At 50.8% G+C, this 17,023-nt stretch overlaps 1 protein-coding gene across 4 annotated transcripts in view; it reads right to left on the bottom strand.

The window, feature by feature from the left end:
* Positions 1 to 883: 883 nt before the first annotated feature.
* The window catches only part of SH3PXD2B (SH3 and PX domains 2B), a 63,736-nt gene continuing 47,596 nt past the window's right edge, over positions 884 to 17,023 (bottom strand). The window contains exons 6-15 of one of the 4 annotated variants that reach the window (XM_072348524.1): positions 16,435 to 16,460; positions 16,041 to 16,076; positions 11,766 to 11,900; positions 10,180 to 10,284; positions 9,413 to 9,496; positions 7,909 to 8,026; positions 6,496 to 6,722; positions 6,227 to 6,276; positions 5,834 to 5,959; positions 884 to 4,961 (exon numbers count right to left, since the gene is read on the bottom strand). In XM_072348524.1, coding sequence (XP_072204625.1) covers positions 3,531 to 4,961; positions 5,834 to 5,959; positions 6,227 to 6,276; positions 6,496 to 6,722; positions 7,909 to 8,026; positions 9,413 to 9,496; positions 10,180 to 10,284; positions 11,766 to 11,900; positions 16,041 to 16,076; positions 16,435 to 16,460 — 2,338 coding nt within the window. In that variant the 3' untranslated portion in view covers positions 884 to 3,530. The remainder of the gene's footprint in view (positions 4,962 to 5,833; positions 5,960 to 6,226; positions 6,277 to 6,495; positions 6,723 to 7,908; positions 8,027 to 9,412; positions 9,497 to 10,179; positions 10,285 to 11,765; positions 11,901 to 16,040; positions 16,077 to 16,434; positions 16,461 to 17,023) is intronic. The other 3 variants (XM_072348526.1, XM_072348525.1, XM_072348528.1) reach the window with 3 other exon arrangements.

Here is a 17,023-nt window from a genome sequence, read left to right as displayed (position 1 = left end):
CAGATGGGGCTGTGCACTGGGGCTCCTTGCTCTTTCTTACAGTCTTTTCTGTGTTGCAGAGCTGCTCTGTTTTATTTAACAGAGAGGCCAACATGCACTGTAGCTGTTCATATCCTGCACTGTGGCCAGCTGCAGGCAGACAGCAGGCCAGCAGCCTCAGATGTGGTGTGGAGTGGTTGAATTCATTCACAACTCTGTGCTGGCAAGGGCACAGTCATACTGAACTGTCTGCACTCCAACTCTTAGGAGTTGCAGGTGGTGAAGGAAACTGACAGTAGCCATGGATGCCTGAATGCTTCTTCATAGGCTGCACTGCCCAGCTTTATGTGGGGGACTGATGCCTGTGACATGCCTATAGGCTCCTGCTGCAAGTTGCAGAGCTTGTACCACACCTGTGTGAGTCCTGGGGAGGGCAAGCAGGGCCCCTGCCTGCTCCTATCCCCTGCACTTACCCTCATCCTGCACTGACAGCCTGCCCAAAGGCTCCTTGACCAAGCACAGCATGTGCACCATGCCCAATGCCAGAAGGCATCTTCCTGAGTCTTACCATTCATATGGCCACACAGGCCCCAGAGCATGTGGGTGTGAGGACTGAAACAAAAGCCTGTGCTCAGAGCTCCTGGATGTCACCAACCTTGCAATGTCCTTATACCTACATCCTGTTCAAAGCAGTCCCCATGCAGAGCTGGGGTCCCGAAGCAGTGCAGACACATGGCAGGCAGAGACGGGGTCACAAGGGTGCTTGAAACCAGTCAAGCAGTTTCTTTTTATTTCTTATAAAAACAAAAACAAAACCCCAAAACCAAATAAAAACAAAAATTCCAAACCCCACTGAATTAAAAAAAAAAAAAAAAAAAAAAAGAAAAAAAAGCAACAACAACAACAAAAAAAACCCAAAACCACACAAAACCCAACCCCTAATGGTGAAAGTATAGATACGGCATTTACACAGCTACATCTACCTTCCGCTGCCACCCCCACCCACCCACCCACAGTAATGTAGATTTATACACGCTTACGTAGTACAGCGAGACATGGACAGAAACACCGGCTTAAAGAGCAAGTGAGACACAGCTGTGGCCTCCAGCCCCCACCATCAGGTCCCCATGTCCCCCCCATGCCTGTCCTCAGGCTTTGGGCAAGGAGGGCACTGGGTCCTGCTGAGCTGCCAACCTACCCTGGGCCAACCTGCTCCTTCTCACGCTGTATTCTGGGGCTCAGCCAGACAGAAGCACAGAGGGCTGGCACACCTGTGTGGCCACCAAATTGGCACCTGGCACCTTTCTCCTGGGGCTGCTGTCCTTTTGCAGACAGAAGAACTGGCCACTGCCAGTGCCACACTGAGGATGACATCTCTGTGATGCTGGGAAGCTCTTTGGGAACAAGAGACCGATGCTGTCATGTGCTCGATGAGCCAAATACAGTACTTGTGTCAGCAAAATGAAGCACTACCAGTTCTGAGGCCCAGTCTGGGAGGAAAGCAGAAATAGCCCTCATTTAGAACGGAAGCAACAGAAAAGAGCATTGTTCTTGGTGAAGAATAGTAGTATTAGTGAGGTCTACAAAGCAGAGAAAGGAGAGAAACGTTTGGGATATTCAGCAAGGATGGGAGCAAGGATGCACTGTCATGGGACAAGGACACACTGCTGTCACCCTGCTGTGACTGCCAGCAGCCAGAGGGGACAGGGACACATGCTGGGCAGCTCTGCCTTACCTGAGCCTGGCCCCACTCATTGCCGCAGCAAAGGAGTTTTACCAGAGCAGAGACAAGGCAGCATTGCTTCCCAAACCCACCATGCAACTCACCAGGGAACACATCGACACCTCTTACTGTGGCTCTGTTACTGGGTTGGGTTGCAACTCCAATGGGCTTCTGGTTTCACTGGAATGGTCAAGGCTTCTCAATAGCTACAACAGGGCTGGGATGAACCGCGCCATCAGCTTCCCAGCGCAACCCTGTCCAGAGGCACCACCATGTTCCTTCTTCATATAGAAGGATGCATCTTTAAGTCCACATTCCCAGGGACAAGGGAAGGCAGCATGTGCACAGGTAGCACTCCTCTGGCATGCAGAGTGCCTTCAGCTCCATCAACCTCAAATTAGAAGGAAAGCCTTAATTGTTTCCAGCAGCCAAACAATACGGCTGCAGAAGTGCATCTGCTTCCGCTCACAATTAGAATAGAAAGGGCACACCGGCTTAGTCAACCACAAACCCACATAAGCAAAGGGCACGAAGCTCTTCAAGGGAGAGAAATGTGGCTCTGAATCTGCAAGAGAAAAAAGTGGCACAGAGGAGAGGCAGTCAAGCAGACCACATTCATTCTCCGGCTGGGACAAACACCACTGCCAGCAGGATCAGGCCCAGCAAGCAGCAGTGTCAGCATGGAAATAAAACCGGCTCTGTTTGACCTAGTGCCCCCAAAGCCAACCAACACTCAGCGTGAGCAGAAAGCACCTGGGGACAGGACAAGAGAAAGCTGGGGGTGACAACGTAGGGAGCACCTGAGCACCAGACACACCTCACAACTGGATGCAATGAGGAGCTGAGCTCCCACATTCTGGATTGCACTTGATAAGATCAGCACCTACTGGAAGACCCACTTGGCTGCTGCCTGCCAGCCCTGGGAAGCTCTGTGGGTCACGGGAACAGGTGGTCCCCTATTAGTCCAACAGGCAGGGCAGACTGTGTCAGAAGAGAAGCAAAGCATCCTTCTTCCCAGGGCTTCTGGGCTCACTCTGGTTCTCTGTGTGTTGCATAGTTTTCTTCAGCTACTGAAGCAAAACACTTCTTGTTTGGTTGTAACGTGGCAAGGTACAGTCTGCATCGTGCCCTGGGTCAGCAGAGAGGACCTGCCACCTGTATGAGTTTCTTCTTTTTTTTCTTTCCTTCTTATTCTTTTTTTCCATCAGGAGGATGTTTAAGTTAACACTTGTCATCGTGGAGTGGGGAGGGACTGTGGGACTGTCCCATTGCACGTGCAGGGGAAAGCAAGGCAGAGCCTGGAGTACCTCCAGCTTGTGTTCATGTCTGCACATGCATGCAGAGCTATGGGGACACACCATTATGAGCAATAGTCCCCTCTAGTTGCCACATCTCCTATATGACTCTGCTACACACATGGACTAAGCAATATGACATACAACATGACCCTTAACCTCAGTGAAAAGCATATCCATCCACGAGGCCACATTTCCTTCACTGATGCCAAACCAAACTGGCTGATGCTGCTTCTTGAATCCCCTGTACAGGTGGCAAAACCCATCTACCAAGGCTCTCCCCAGCATGGAGAACTGTGCTGGTCCCTGTACCCCAGGTGTAGGGCTGCCCTGCCAGGCCAAGAGAGAGCAGAAGCTCGGGGCAGTGGAAGGGAGCCCACAGCTAGGAGAGGGGCATCAGCTGGAATGTATGGGATTTCAATTATTATTATTATTTTTAAAGCCAGCCTTATGAAAAAACTATAAATTAAGATGCTAATTAAATATTCAGGTGGAAGAACAGAGAACCTCCAACCGTGTAAACAGAGGACAGGCTATGGCTTCTTCCGCAGGTAGTTGGAAGGGATCCAGCCCTCCCAGCAGGGTCCCCCAGTCAGGACCTTGCAGAACCACCAGCCGCTGCTGTTCTTCTCGCGCACTTCAAACAAAGTCCCCTCTCTAAAGCTGTTCGTCTCCTCGTCGCCTTCAAAATCTGCCACTGCCACGTAGAGAGCTTCCTTGGAGACATCCGGGTTGGAGAAGGGGGCTGACGTCCTCTCCCTGCCTTCCCCTCTCTCCACTGCTTTGGATATTACCTTTGGGCCGACGCTGCTTTTCACTTTGGCTTCGTCTTGGATGGCGGCAGACAGGAAGGGCCTGGCTTTGGGGGGAACCAGCATGGGCCTCCCTGGCAGTGGGGATGCCCTGGCTTCAGGTGCAGAGCTGGCAACAGGAGACGTTGTTTTCTTGGGTGGTGGAGGCCGGCGGGGTGGCACAACCGGGCGCTGTGGTACAGGATCCCGGGCAGCTGGGGCAACAGCTGGGCCTGGGGGGGATTTGGGAAGGGCTTTGCTCTCCATGCTCAGTCGTTCCTGAAACCTTCCAGAAGCCTCTGGGGCAACTGCAGGGTTACTGCAGGAGCTTTCGCTGGCAGCGGTGTCCTGCTCAGGGGGCTTCTCTGGGCACTTGGCAGGTCTCAGTTTGCTCCGCAGGCTGCAAATGTCCAGTTTGTCATCAGCTGGAGGAGGGTCAGTCCGAGGGGCTGCGGCGGGTTTGGGCTTGATCTGAGGTCTTGACTTCAAGAAGGGGTTCTGAGTGATCGGCTCAGGCTTGTCCTCCATAGGCTCAGCTTTTGGCTTGGTTGGCTTGACAATGGGCCGGAGGTTTGGCTTCTTCACCTCCTTGGCTGACACCTTGTGTCCGCATTCCAGCCCCATTTCATTCTTCAGCTGGAAGAGTTTGCCCTTCTCAGGTTTCAGCTCCGGCTTCTTGCTGTCTTTTGGGGCTGCTGACTGCTTCGGGGGGATCATGGGCAAAATCATGCCTGGAGGCTTGGGGGGAGGCCTCTGCCTCTCCAGCAACTCTCCTTCTGACTTGATGATGGACTCCTTCCTGGGCGGCAGGCTGGGCTTCTCCTCCACATCCCGGTCTGAGATCTCCTCATAGCCACAAGCCAAGGACAGGTCCCCGCTCTCAGTAGCCTCCTTCCCCTTCCAGTCCTTGGTCCTCTTCAAACCACAATCCATGCCATTAGGAGGAGCCTCTGGTAGAGGCCTGCATGGTCCCGTTGCTTCCTCTGTGGCACTGCTTTCTGCTGCAGCATCACCCAGCCGGAGCTGAGCCATCTCACTGGGCAGCGGAGCCAAGAAGTTGGGCCGGGATGCATTGCTGGTTTTCTTGTATTTATCAATAAACGTAGCAGGGGCCCAGCCTTCCTTCTCCTCAATCTGAATGTACCACCAGCCGCTCAGGTTCTTCTCAATAACCTGCAGGAGGAAAGGAAACCTCAGTTGTGCACTCATGCAACTCTGTGAAAAAGGAGATGCTTGGTATCTCTGAAATAACATCACAGTGACACACACATTTGAGGCTTTTGCCTCCCTAACTCGGTATCCAAATACCATATAATCACGTGAAAATCCAGAAAACAAATATTTTTCAACTACATGTTCAGCTCAGCATGAAAAACATGACTGGTATCCAAACAGGAGGGAATCCTGCTAAGGGGACTTGTGTGACTGAGGACTGAAATAGCCACAGTCAAGGATGCTACAGCAGACACAGCTGGGATGCTGGGTGCTGTCATTGGCCACTGTGCGGCACTGTTGGAGCGATCAACCCAATGTCACTGCACTGAACAGCAGCCAGCAGGCTCAGTGCACTCCTGAAGTGGGACTGGGACATGGGATGAGCAAACCAGGGCAACCATAGAAGAAAAACCCCCATGGGAAAGGCACAGTGTACAGTCTGAAAAGCAAACTCACATCTACAACAGGGATTCTGTGAGCAAAACCAGCTATGCCAAGTAAGCAATTCTGGGCTTTTAGTGTTCCACCTGACCTAAATTAAGAAAAAGAATGCCATCTATACCTCCTATTTGTCAGGAAGTTTTACTTTCTATGAGCTCAGATACTTGTGGGACAGAAGGCCACAACAACACCAGGGACTCCAAAGTTTCCTGTCGTAGGAAAGCCTTCAGTGTTAGTGTCCAGAGGTCATCACATACACCACTGTACTTGGTTACCACTCAGAACACTGTGGCATTTTCTGTCTGTAAAGGGAACTCCTGCCTGGAAGAGGTCCCAGAGCAATGGGACTTGGGAAGTGAAGATGCGAGGAGCGCAGGTGACAGACTCACCTCTACTTTCATTCCTGCCTGGAAACTGATGCCATCAGGGATTGTGGTCTGGAAGTCAGCAATGGTGTAATATTCCTCTTCCACTTGAGGAGGGACAGGAGGTTTAGGCAGGTTCAAACCACGTGGCTATGAAAAGAAAAAGGAAAACCCATCAGTATGTTGCACCTTCTGTAAAAGCACAATGTGTGCACAGACCAATGGCCTGCTGAGCAACCAGGTAGCCTAGTCCAAAGCAGGAACTGCCTATCCCAGTATTCTCTCTCCAGTGATGACTTTAACAGTAAGCAGATACTTAAAAAAACCCCAAAAACAACAAACAAGAATGAGGCATCGTATATGATGCCTTCCCTCTTCAGGTCTCCAAGCCTCTGGGAGGGCTCAGAATACACTTACTATAGTGAGATCTCGGCGAGGAGGGGGTCTCTGCCTCATCTTCGGTGACTCTGTGGAGGAAGAATTTCAGATGCTGTTGAGGATCTAGCTTTTGGTTCCATAAGACTTTCCAAAAGGGGAGTGAAAAAAGGGAACAGAAAGGCAGTGCCACCTCGAGACCTTCCTGCAGAGCTTCCTGCCTCCTTTTTGTGCTGTGCTGCCTGGAAGTGTGCAGGAAAGGCTGCGCTGACACCCAGCCACCACCAGCATCCTCCCAACCCACCACTTACTGCGGCGGATGTCAGCGTTGGGCAGGGGACGGTTGTCAAACCTCCCATCCCTCTGGCCAGCGAGCCCATCCTTCTCTCGGCTGGTGACGACCTGCTGCCGGGTGATGCCATCCAGATCCAAGGCACAGGAATGAGTGGAGGAGCCAGACCCCAGCTTCTGTGAGAACATCTCTCCATTCCCTTTCTTCAGATAGGAGGCGGGAGCCCAGCCTTCTTGGCCCTGGTACCTGCAGTGACAATGGCAGTGTCACTGCATGGAGCCACGGTACCACCACAAGCCTGCACAATGGAGCAGCCCACTGCACTGCAGCAGCACGGGGCCACCACATGTCCCAGAGTCAGAGCAATGACCTGGGTGAAATGAACTTGCTCAGAATCAGGCTCTTTATCCCATGGGCACCTGGAAAGCTGCAGCAGTGAGTGACTGCAACAAGAGGGCTGGGAGCAGCGTGAAGCCCGAGTTTCTTTTCATCTCAGCAATGGAACCAGTTCAGGAATGAAATGCACTGGCAGGGGAAGCAAAGGGGAAAACCAGAGGGCTCTGCTCTTAAGATTGATGTACCTGTTTTTTGGATGAAACACAACCTGGATCCACTCCCTGCTCTACATCTGCACATTTTAGGATAAAAACCAGCCCATGACCTGATTGAAAAACCACATCCTTGGAGCTTTCCTGCCATGCTCAAGGGTCTTGAGCCAGCGTCAAAGGCTCTCCTGTTGGCTGAGCTACAGCCACTGTGTTCAGATGGCACAGGCTCCTGAGCTTGTAATTGCCTTTAGAGCTCTCGTGGCAGCTCTCCTGTGCTCAAACAGTCAATGGACATTTTTCTGGGCCTCTGCTGCTGCCAATACCACAAGTTCAGCATAAGGTTAAGAAAATGGTGGCATATGCTCCCACCCTGCTCAAGTCCAGCTGTTTGCATGATCACAGAGAAGTGGAAATGAGCTTCTGGGAGCAAACAAGTATCAGCTTGGGATGACCGGGAGTGTTTGGCCTCAGCACACCCTGTACACAGCAGAACTGGCCAAGAGAATGGCTCTTCTCCACAGGAACCTCCCAGCACAGCCAGAGGATCCAGCCTGCCTCCAGGATACTCGCTGTTTTTCCTATCAGCGAGGCATGATGTAACATTAATGCCCTTATACCGCTTCCCTTTGTGCTGCTGGGGCATGTGATGCTGTGATGCAGTCCACCTCCTCAGCACAGGAAACTAGGGGATTTTAAAGATGTTTAACCACAACTACACTTGGCTGAAGCACTGAATTTCAGTTAGCTTTAATACGTAGGGTTGGAGAGAAATGAATTCTGCTATTCTGCCCTCTCCGATGCCCTAGCCTTGCCTTGGATGGTACCGGGGTCTCTGCTTCGCACAGCCTGCATTGTCAGTGAAGTGCAAGAGGCAGAGACAGCACCTGATTTTCCACCAGCCCTCCAGGTTCTTCTGGATCACCACCACCACGGCTCCTTTATCCAGGTTCATTTCATCCTGGTCTCTGGCGGTATATGGGTAAATAACCGTGTACTTCTCCTCTGTTGGAAAGAAAAAGCAGTTTCACAGATACATTCTACTGAAAGCTGAACTCTATCAGTGGTAACGTGCTTTCTATGAACTGCTATTCTTGTAACATAGGTGCAAACACACAAAGATACACAACCATTTGGAAGAGAAATGTCGGTGAAATGTATGTCAAAAGAAACTTGGATGCATTTTGAAACGTAAGCTTTGTGACTTTCATAGACACACTGACAGCCAGCCTGAGGAGGCACTGAATGCCCCTTCTTTTCCTTTCATCCCTGTCATGCATTGCTCAAGCTTTCTCTTCCAGTTGCTTTTTGCCTTTGCTCTCCTATATAGCTACTGCTCCCAAAAACGTAGTCCTCTGGGGCTAGAAAAGACATCCAAACTGGACAGCTGGCCCTTTGCCCTTTTACACATACAGTCCTTCCAGTGTTAGCCCCAGTGTATGGAGGGAAAGCAATTACAACTCTCCTCAACATGAATTATCTACCTCTCTGCCATACAGGGAAAGGAATTCCACAGACCTGAGGAAGCAGCCCCACACATACGGTTGTGCTCTCAGACACAGCTCTCGAGCTGCTCTATGGCAGCAAGTCTACATGAATTTCCCTATTCAGCAGTTGTGTTCCTCAAGAGATTACCCAAAACCATGTAGTAGGCCTGGAGTGTCTGCTGGGAGAAGCAGGGACAGTGATGCTCTGCCCTTCAAGGAGAAGGGTAAATATCTTAACAGCCATATGGACAGCTTGTCAGACAGAATGGTTTATCCATCTACTCCCTCACTTGGTCCTATAATTTCTGGATGAAACCCAAGAAAGCTTGGAATTCTGTGCTTAAGCAGTGCTACAATAGGCTTTTCACAAAATGCCCTTTCCACTATCTCCAAAACCCACACCTCTGGACATTCTTCTATCCCCACTACACAGTTCTCATGTCTTTGCCCTCTCAGAAGAGCAAAGCTGTAGGAAGATCTCATTCCCCACCCACTTTGTGCAAGTGAATTAGAGCAGAAAACATCCTGTCCCATTCAGCTCAACCAGGCAGGCTCTTCTCTTGGTGCCGGCTGAGCTCCCAACGCCAGAGCCATGGCTCACAGCAGGGACTGCTCTTGCAGGGTCCAAGGCAGCAGTTGCAAGAAATGTGCATAAATGTGTTGGGAGAAAGCAGGAACTCCAGCTTGTGTACCCAAAACAAGCCTAAAAACGTTAGAAGGAATAGCTGGCAGAGGAAAGAGAAGTAGACATGAATGTGCCTGATAGAAGGTTGAGGAGCACATACAGCGTGTACCAAGCACTGACACAAGCCAAGTTCATCACATGCAAAGCAATCCAACATGCACACAACAAGGCTCCAGGCACAAAACGAACACAGCCAAAACACATCTCTACAAAGTCCACCTTGACCCCATCCACTTGTGTATAAGTCCCCAAGAGTCCGACGGCGGCCAACATGCCTGGGCAGAGACCAGTATCTCCATGGGACTGGGGAGAGCACATCAGGGAAGCAGGAGGATAAGAGAGGACATAAGGAGACAGCACTTCAGGTCTAAGAGGAGACAGGGCTGACACCAGAGAGTGGCAGAGACTGAACCCACTAGGACCCTGCCAGGGACCCACCCCATTTTGAGCCCCCTCCCATCTCTATCTCCCCAGGCAAAAGGCTGAGCAAACTGCAGCGTTGCTCTGAACATACAGTGATTGAAGGGAAGGATGTGTTCTCCAGGAGTGTTTTGGATTTACTGTACAGCTTTACTGCACAGAAAAGCTGCAACTTTGCTATTCTCACAGCACGAGCTCATGCATGCTCTTACTTTCTGCATGAGATTAGAAGACAGGAATTGTCCTAGGACCTTTGCTCCTCCTCCAGTGCTCCCTGGGAGTAAAGGAGATGTGATGGCAGGACTGGGTCTTGCCTGCAGGAGGCACCTTCAGCTCCTCTGGGGGAACAGAAAAGGCAGCATTTATACTGCCAATATCCACCAGCCTCACTCCTGGTACAGCACTGCATAGGTAGGACTGTTAAGGGCAGACGTAACTGCAGCACCTGTGCCTTTGTTCCTCCCAAGGCTTTTCTCACTAGGTCAGACAGAACCATATAGTCCTGCAAGCTGCTCGGCACAGCAGACAGAAGCTGGGACAGTTGTCTCCAGCCACCTCTTACTTACCTTCATCGGATTGCATTGAGAGCTCATCCTGGACACCATCCTGGGCCTCCAGGCAGGTCGCTGGCACCCAGCCTTGCTCCTCTGATGTGCTCACAAACCACCAGCCTGGGAAGAAAAGAGCAGCTGGCTTAGCCAAGGGCAGCAACCCAAAGCCACATCCCTTCCTACCAACTGTGAGTCTGTGGGGCTCTGCCCCCACCGTGCTGCCACATGAGAGGCTGAGCTCACCCCAAAGCATCAGAACCATGTGCTATCTGAAAAGAAGCGCAGACAGCAGCAAAGGAGAATTGCAGCTTTATAATATCTACGTGCATGGTTCCCTCCCCACAGCCACAAAAACCAGGACAGACTCTGAGAGCTGAATGACTCCAGCCACCTCGTTTGCTTTCCTTTTTTTTCCCCTTCATGGTTCATTTTCCCTCAGCATGGGTCAGCAAGCCCAGTCTAATTAGCAGAGATGAATACACTGTCTGCAAATCGATAACTGACTCCTGCTGTGCTCTCGCCTTCTTTACATTTGTGGAAACAGCACATTTTAAAAGCTAAGAGCAAATGCAGGATTAAAACGTGAGCTCTCCCAGTGGAAACCTGGCCGGCTCCACAGAGGCCATAGCAATCCTGGGCCTCCCTGCGTGTCCAATCAAAATAAATGCATGCTCCTCAGTTATGAGCAGCACAGGCTGTTTGTGTCTTCAGAGGGAAAAATAACAACCAGGCATTATTCTCAGAGTCCCACCAGCGAGCCATTTAGAAAGACAACTAGATTGTCAGGGAGGGAAGCAGCAGCTACCTGTATGGAAGGGAAAAAAATCAGAGCTGACATCTCATACATAAATGATTCGCCATACCTGTTCAATTGGCTGTGCTAATAGGTTTCACTTGCTTTAGGGTTCCTTTTATTTTCCTCATTCTCCAAAAGCTGGTGGTTCAATTAATCCTCTTGGGATGGGGCTTCAGGAATTTTAAAATCTGTTTTCATAATTTACCTTTAAACTCCCTCGGCAACTTGTATTGACTTCAGAAAATAAATTCCCCTTTTCAATGAACTCCAGAAGGTGGACCCATGACATAACACCTTCCCTCTGCAGAGGATAAGAGCCTGCTGAAGCCATAGCAAGCACAGGGCTGGGTGCTGTACAGCACTGTTTTTTGGAGGTGGGTAGGAGCTGCAGCTGCACAGTGGGTCATCCATGGCCAGCAACCCCTATCTGCAAAACCAGTCTGCCAGCCCTGGGATGCCTTCTGGCCAAAGGACCCATCAGCCACATTTCTCAGCACAAAGAAGCGTAAAGTGAGAGCTTAAAAGATGGATGACACCTAGTGCTCAGCACAGCAGGTAATCAAACCCTTCCTTTAGAGAGAATCTTTAAGTCCTGTCCACATTCATGCAGAAATCCAGAAGACTGAAGCTTCCTTCACATTCTACTTAAGCTGACCACCCAAGGACATCCCTGCGAAGTGCCCTGAGGATGTTTCACTTCCCTTCCTATTACAGAAGACACCGACAGTACAAGATTGCTCTTCCTGTCCCGGCTCTGAGGTGCAGAGCAAACCTGCAGCCCTCTGCCAAGCCTGGCTCTCTGTACCTGATTCGTTCTTCTCAATGATATCCACCAATTGGCCCACGCACAAGCTGATCTCGGAGCTCTCCTGCTTCTGGTAGTTGGCCACCACGACATACTGCTCCAGCACCAAGGGATCGACCGAGGCAGAGTCAGCTCCTGCACAGGGGGACAAGAACCCGGCCACGCGCCGAGGTCAGCAGCAGATCCTGAGAGCACCACTCCCAAGCAGCTCCGGGACACACCGGGCACCCCAGCGTGAGAGATGTGAGCCAGAGACTTGGGCAGAGTGAGGAGAGGGACCAAACCAGCAGCCAGATGAGATGGATACAGCCAGGTGAGGCCCTGCACTTGCTCCCACCTCCTGCTCACACACACAGAGCCATCCAAGCGAGTCCACCACCACCATGGGACCAGCACATGGACCTGCTCAGACCAAGCTCAGCACACACAGCCTGCACGGAGTTCTGCTGCTCCTGGCTGAACATCTGTACACCCAGGCAGAAGGGCATCTGCAGGGTACAGTAGCAGCCCCATCACTGCCCTTCTCACGACTCACTGGTGATTTGCTGTCTCAGCTTTTTATTCCAATAACGCTGCTCAGCTCCTGCAGAAGATCCGTGTCCACTGAGGAGAAATGCCCCAGTAGGGGCAGACAGACAGGATACACAGAAAGCAGAGCATGCCCTGCACCAGTAAGGGACCTGACACCTGATAGAGATGAAAGCAGACAGGGAGCCCTGGCTGGCTGTGCCGACCTGGCCAGGCTGAAGGTGGCACTGCAGGCTAAAGTGAGGGGCCAGCCAGCGCTGCAGCAGGGGATCAGCCGGCACCTTCCCGGTACAGGAAGGCACAGATCATTTATACCTTCTGAGCACGGTTTCTTTTAGGAGAGTGCTCTGAATACGGACCCACCCCCTTTGCTTGGCATCACTTACCAAGGCATCGCTATAAAATGGCTTTTAAGTCCAATCGAACTCTGCCTTAGAAACACACCCTTACGTTCATCTCTGCACACAGTAAAACTCCCCCACTCCCACAAGTGCACAGACGTTTGCTGTCACACCACATGCAGGGAGATCACAAAGCACCCCAAGGCTTTGCAGACCTGTGGATGCTCAGTGCTGCACTCAGACTCCTCAGCCCCATCTCAGAGGGCATTCCCTTGGGCTCAGCCTTGCACCAAAGTCACTTGGTTACTCAAGAGAACAGGCAGCACTTGCCCGTCTGCCTGCAAAAGCCTCTGAGGAGCATAAAGGTGTCAGAAGTGCCTGTACTCTTCTCCCTGCTGTCCCAAGCCTCCATCACAGCACTCTGCCTTGCAGCTTCACAGCCTGCCAGCTGAGGATACTGTTATATTACCCAACTCTCCCAGGTGCAGTAAAAATTAATTAATATTTGCCAAGTGCCTTAGAAATAGAGCAGTATTAATTATTATAGCACAAGTGACATGAAAGACTCACGTGTCTAAGTGTAGCTGTTAAGACAGACTTACTGGGGCTGTGGGGGCCTCCAGTTGTGGATCAGAGGCAGAAATCACCACTGCTCTCTGGCTGCCATGCTCTGGCTGATACATCAGTGACCTCCCAAGCTCAGGAGGGTGCCAGAAGGAAGATATTTCCACATTGCTACACTACGAGAGGACTCAATGGCTTCCCCATCATGTAAGAGGTCAGAGATCTTTCTTATCACGGAACCTATTGCAGGGCACAATCCTACAATGAGCAGAGCAAGAGGGATGAGAACAGATGGACGGGATCTAACTGCAGTGCTGGAACCTTCTGCTCCCTCAGGTCACCACCTCTCAAACTGGTTCTGAGTAAGAATGACCACAACCAAGATTTAAATGAACTATGTATTTTTTTCAGGACAGTCTTATTAAAGGAAGAAAAGGCAAATTGTCCATGCCCTTCTGCTATAAACAGCTCTCTGCAAAGCTGCAGGTGAGCTGGCCAAGCACAAAGGATCTGTTTACCACTAATGAAAGCTTCTTCCATGCCATAACCCAGAGGTGGGGCACCAAACAAAAAATAGGCCCCTAAAGTGAGTGGAGAAAGCCAGAAATTTGGAGACTATCTGTTTTACCAACTCAATTAAAGGTTTGTGCTCATAGTGATCAGAGGAATTACTCAGCCCGAGAGGCAGAATAGCAGCTACAGGAAGAGAGAAATACTCTCCTTTCTGCCTCCCCAGCTGTAATTACCAACAGTGCTCTGAGGCTATTTGTAATTTCAGCAGGCAATTCTGGATCCTCCAATGTACCTATTAAACCAGCAACACAACTGGTAAACCAAGCTTGGAGGAAGAAGTAGGAGTTAATTTGAGGAGTGCTTTCACCTGGCATAATCATCCTCAACCACAAAAATACACAGTCAGGTTAACAATAAAACATCCTATTTATGGGCAGACTTAGTCTCTTAAATTAGCAATGGGATAAACATAATCATCTAAAATAGTGCCAGAAACTATGGAGTTTTAGGATGGTCCTCCTATGGCTGCTGTAGGATATGAGAGCTGTGCTGATTGTCCCAGATAAAACAAATTTTAGACCAAAAGCCATTGTGGGAACATTGCACAGCACAGCAAAAGGGATGCAGCCACACAAGAAGGCACGTGAAATAAAGCTGACTGGGATATGGGAGCTCCTCTAAGGCAGCTCCACCCAAATAAAAACTGCTGAGACGGTCTCATGCTTCTGTGCACTGTGTTAGTGCCACAATTAACCTATGAACATCCATCTGTGCTTCTGCAGAATTCAAAAAGGAGTGAATAGAAATGTCTGAATGAGCCTTGGGGACTGATTACAATGATCGCTATCAGGCATGCCTAAGACAGTGGCCAAGTTGGTCTCTGAAGCTCCAGACCATGGGGAATAAACAGGAAATAACACTCACCAACTAACATCAGGTGAGTCCCACTCTCTGGGCCTCCTCACAGCCACACACATCCCTTCAGCCTCCTGGTCCCCATGGAAGGCTGTGGGTGGCACTTCAACCCACTGTGCAACCTGCCAGGTGCTCAGAAGCACTGATCTTCCCAGAAGAGCAGCCAAACCCCCCATTGGCAGTGTTGCAGAAATCAGGAATTCCAGCTATTTTTGTTTGCTAGCAGCTATCAGATGCCCCCTCCACAAGGAGATTATATTAGAAGAGCCCTTTTTTACTAAACCATGTGCCAGTGCTGCATCCCACCCTGCCAGGACAGGGCTCTGGCTTGGGAGTTACCCAAACTCTCCATCCCCTCTTTCTCAGTAGTGCAAAGCAAATAGCACCCCAAAGAGCATTTTCTCTTTGCCCTCAGCAACATCACTGTGCCATCTGTCAACCATGCTTACAGGGCAAGAGGGAGAGGGGAGCTGCCCAGAAGCCCACTTTCTAAAGGGCTTGTTTGAAATGAGATGGCAGAACAAAGTTCCATACACAAACAGGAGAAAAGCTCCTGCCTTTCCAATAGCTGGCACCCTTAGAAAAATTCTGCTCTATCACTCATTTCTTTGAGGGCAGAATTTAATTTTTTCCCTTCTCCTCAATCCTCATCAGGTCTTCTTTTCTCCTGCTTAATAGAAGTGATCTAAACACACACTGTTCTCACAGGGAAACATAACACCCCTCCCTTACCCAGCAGACGCTCCCACTGAGCCATCACACCAGAGACATTTCCAAGACAAGGGATTCTGTGTCTCTATTTTACCTCTGCTCTATCAAAAGAGAGGAAATGGGGGGGAAAAAAAAAGCACAGCCTGTTTTCATCCCACCCACAGCCAGATGCCTCTCTCTGCCACCACATGGGCTTGCAGTGGTGAATAACTCAGCTTAAAGCAAAACCTTCAGCACATCTCCTGTGTCAATGCCACGTAAGACAGACCAACACAGCAGGAGAAAGCTAGTGTGAAAACTGCTGCCTGTGCTTGCAAAAGGCTTGCGAGAGCATCCCAGATCCATCCATCCACCCTAAGGTTTCCCAACCTGGTGCAATCCCAAAGCAGAAAGTGCTTCTGCACCAGGAAACTTGCAGCCCCATGATGGTCACCTCACAGCTCAGACATTCCTTCAGGCCTGAGAGCACTGTGGCCACACACTACAGGCTGGAGACAGCACCCTATTCCTCACCTGAGGCTGTGACATGGCCCTGTGCCCGCTGCACCTCCTCACTGCTACCACCCTGTGTCCACCAGCCACCACAGGAAGCTACAGGGATGTGACAGCTGATGCAAGGGACTTGCCCACCCAGACAGAGCAGGTGTCCCACAGCAAAAGGCAAAGCAAGAGCAAGGCCCAAAGAGCGTGCGGCGGTTACTACCTCTCTGCAGGAAAGAGGTCGTTCTCTGGATAAACCCTGATGGAGGAACAAAACGAGGGGAGACACATTGTGAAGGGAGGAGGGACATGGATGTGGGGGTGACTGACTCAATGAATGAGCAGATGGGGAGAGCTGCAACTGTCACCCCATCCCTCCATGGGATGCTTGCAGGGGCAACAAGGAACTTCAGCCTTCATGTCCTCAATGCCATCCCCTCTTTGGATGCACACCGGGAGGTAGCGATGGGGCATGGAGAGGATGTGGCATGTCAGGGAGTACCATAGGTGTTGGCAGCAGTGCCCATCATGGGGCTAGACCCCTGTGTAGTACCAAAAGGCCAAGGCTGTGGGTGGAAGGAGGAGATGGTGAAACTGGAGAAGGGAGGAGTGCTTACCAGATCTCTTCTTTCCAATGGGCTCCCTGAAAAAGAGAAGGAAGAGCGTCAGAAGAGGGATGGGGACAGCTGGGCTCTTTGCCATGGGAAGCCTATGCAGGAGAGCACAGCAGTGCTGGTCCCAGTAGTGCTAGTGACCTCCCTCACACCAGCTAACAACCCCATGGGCCAGAAACCAGCCTTGCACCTCTCTCCCTCTCACTGAGTAATTCAGTGCTTTTGCCTTCCCCAGAGTGAAGCTCAGCCACTGGTCCGGATCCTCAATGGCTTGCTATGACAGATGTCACTCAGAAAAGACATGCAGAGCAGGATGATTTGGCAGCAGTCGGGAGCGAGGGAAACCCAACCCCCCTCAGCATAGCCCACAGTTCTCACAGAAGTGAGACACCACTTTGGATATCAAGAGGGGAATACAGAAGTTGCTCCACGTCCTCTCCTTGGGACAAGGATGGGGAGCAGGGCTGGGGAAGGGGTGAGCATTTATGCCTCAAAACAGAACAGCTCACTAAGGTAGTGTTGAAAGGATGAACACAAAGCAGGAGCTATATACAGGCACAAGGAGGCACTATGGACAGCACTGGCACTGATA

Source organism: Excalfactoria chinensis, chromosome 13 (genome assembly GCF_039878825.1).
Source record: "Excalfactoria chinensis isolate bCotChi1 chromosome 13, bCotChi1.hap2, whole genome shotgun sequence".
NCBI classification, from domain to species: Eukaryota; Metazoa; Chordata; class Aves; order Galliformes; family Phasianidae; genus Excalfactoria; species Excalfactoria chinensis.
The sequence above is the reverse complement of the archived record's forward strand: the minus strand, read 5'-3'. Positions and strand labels throughout refer to the sequence as shown.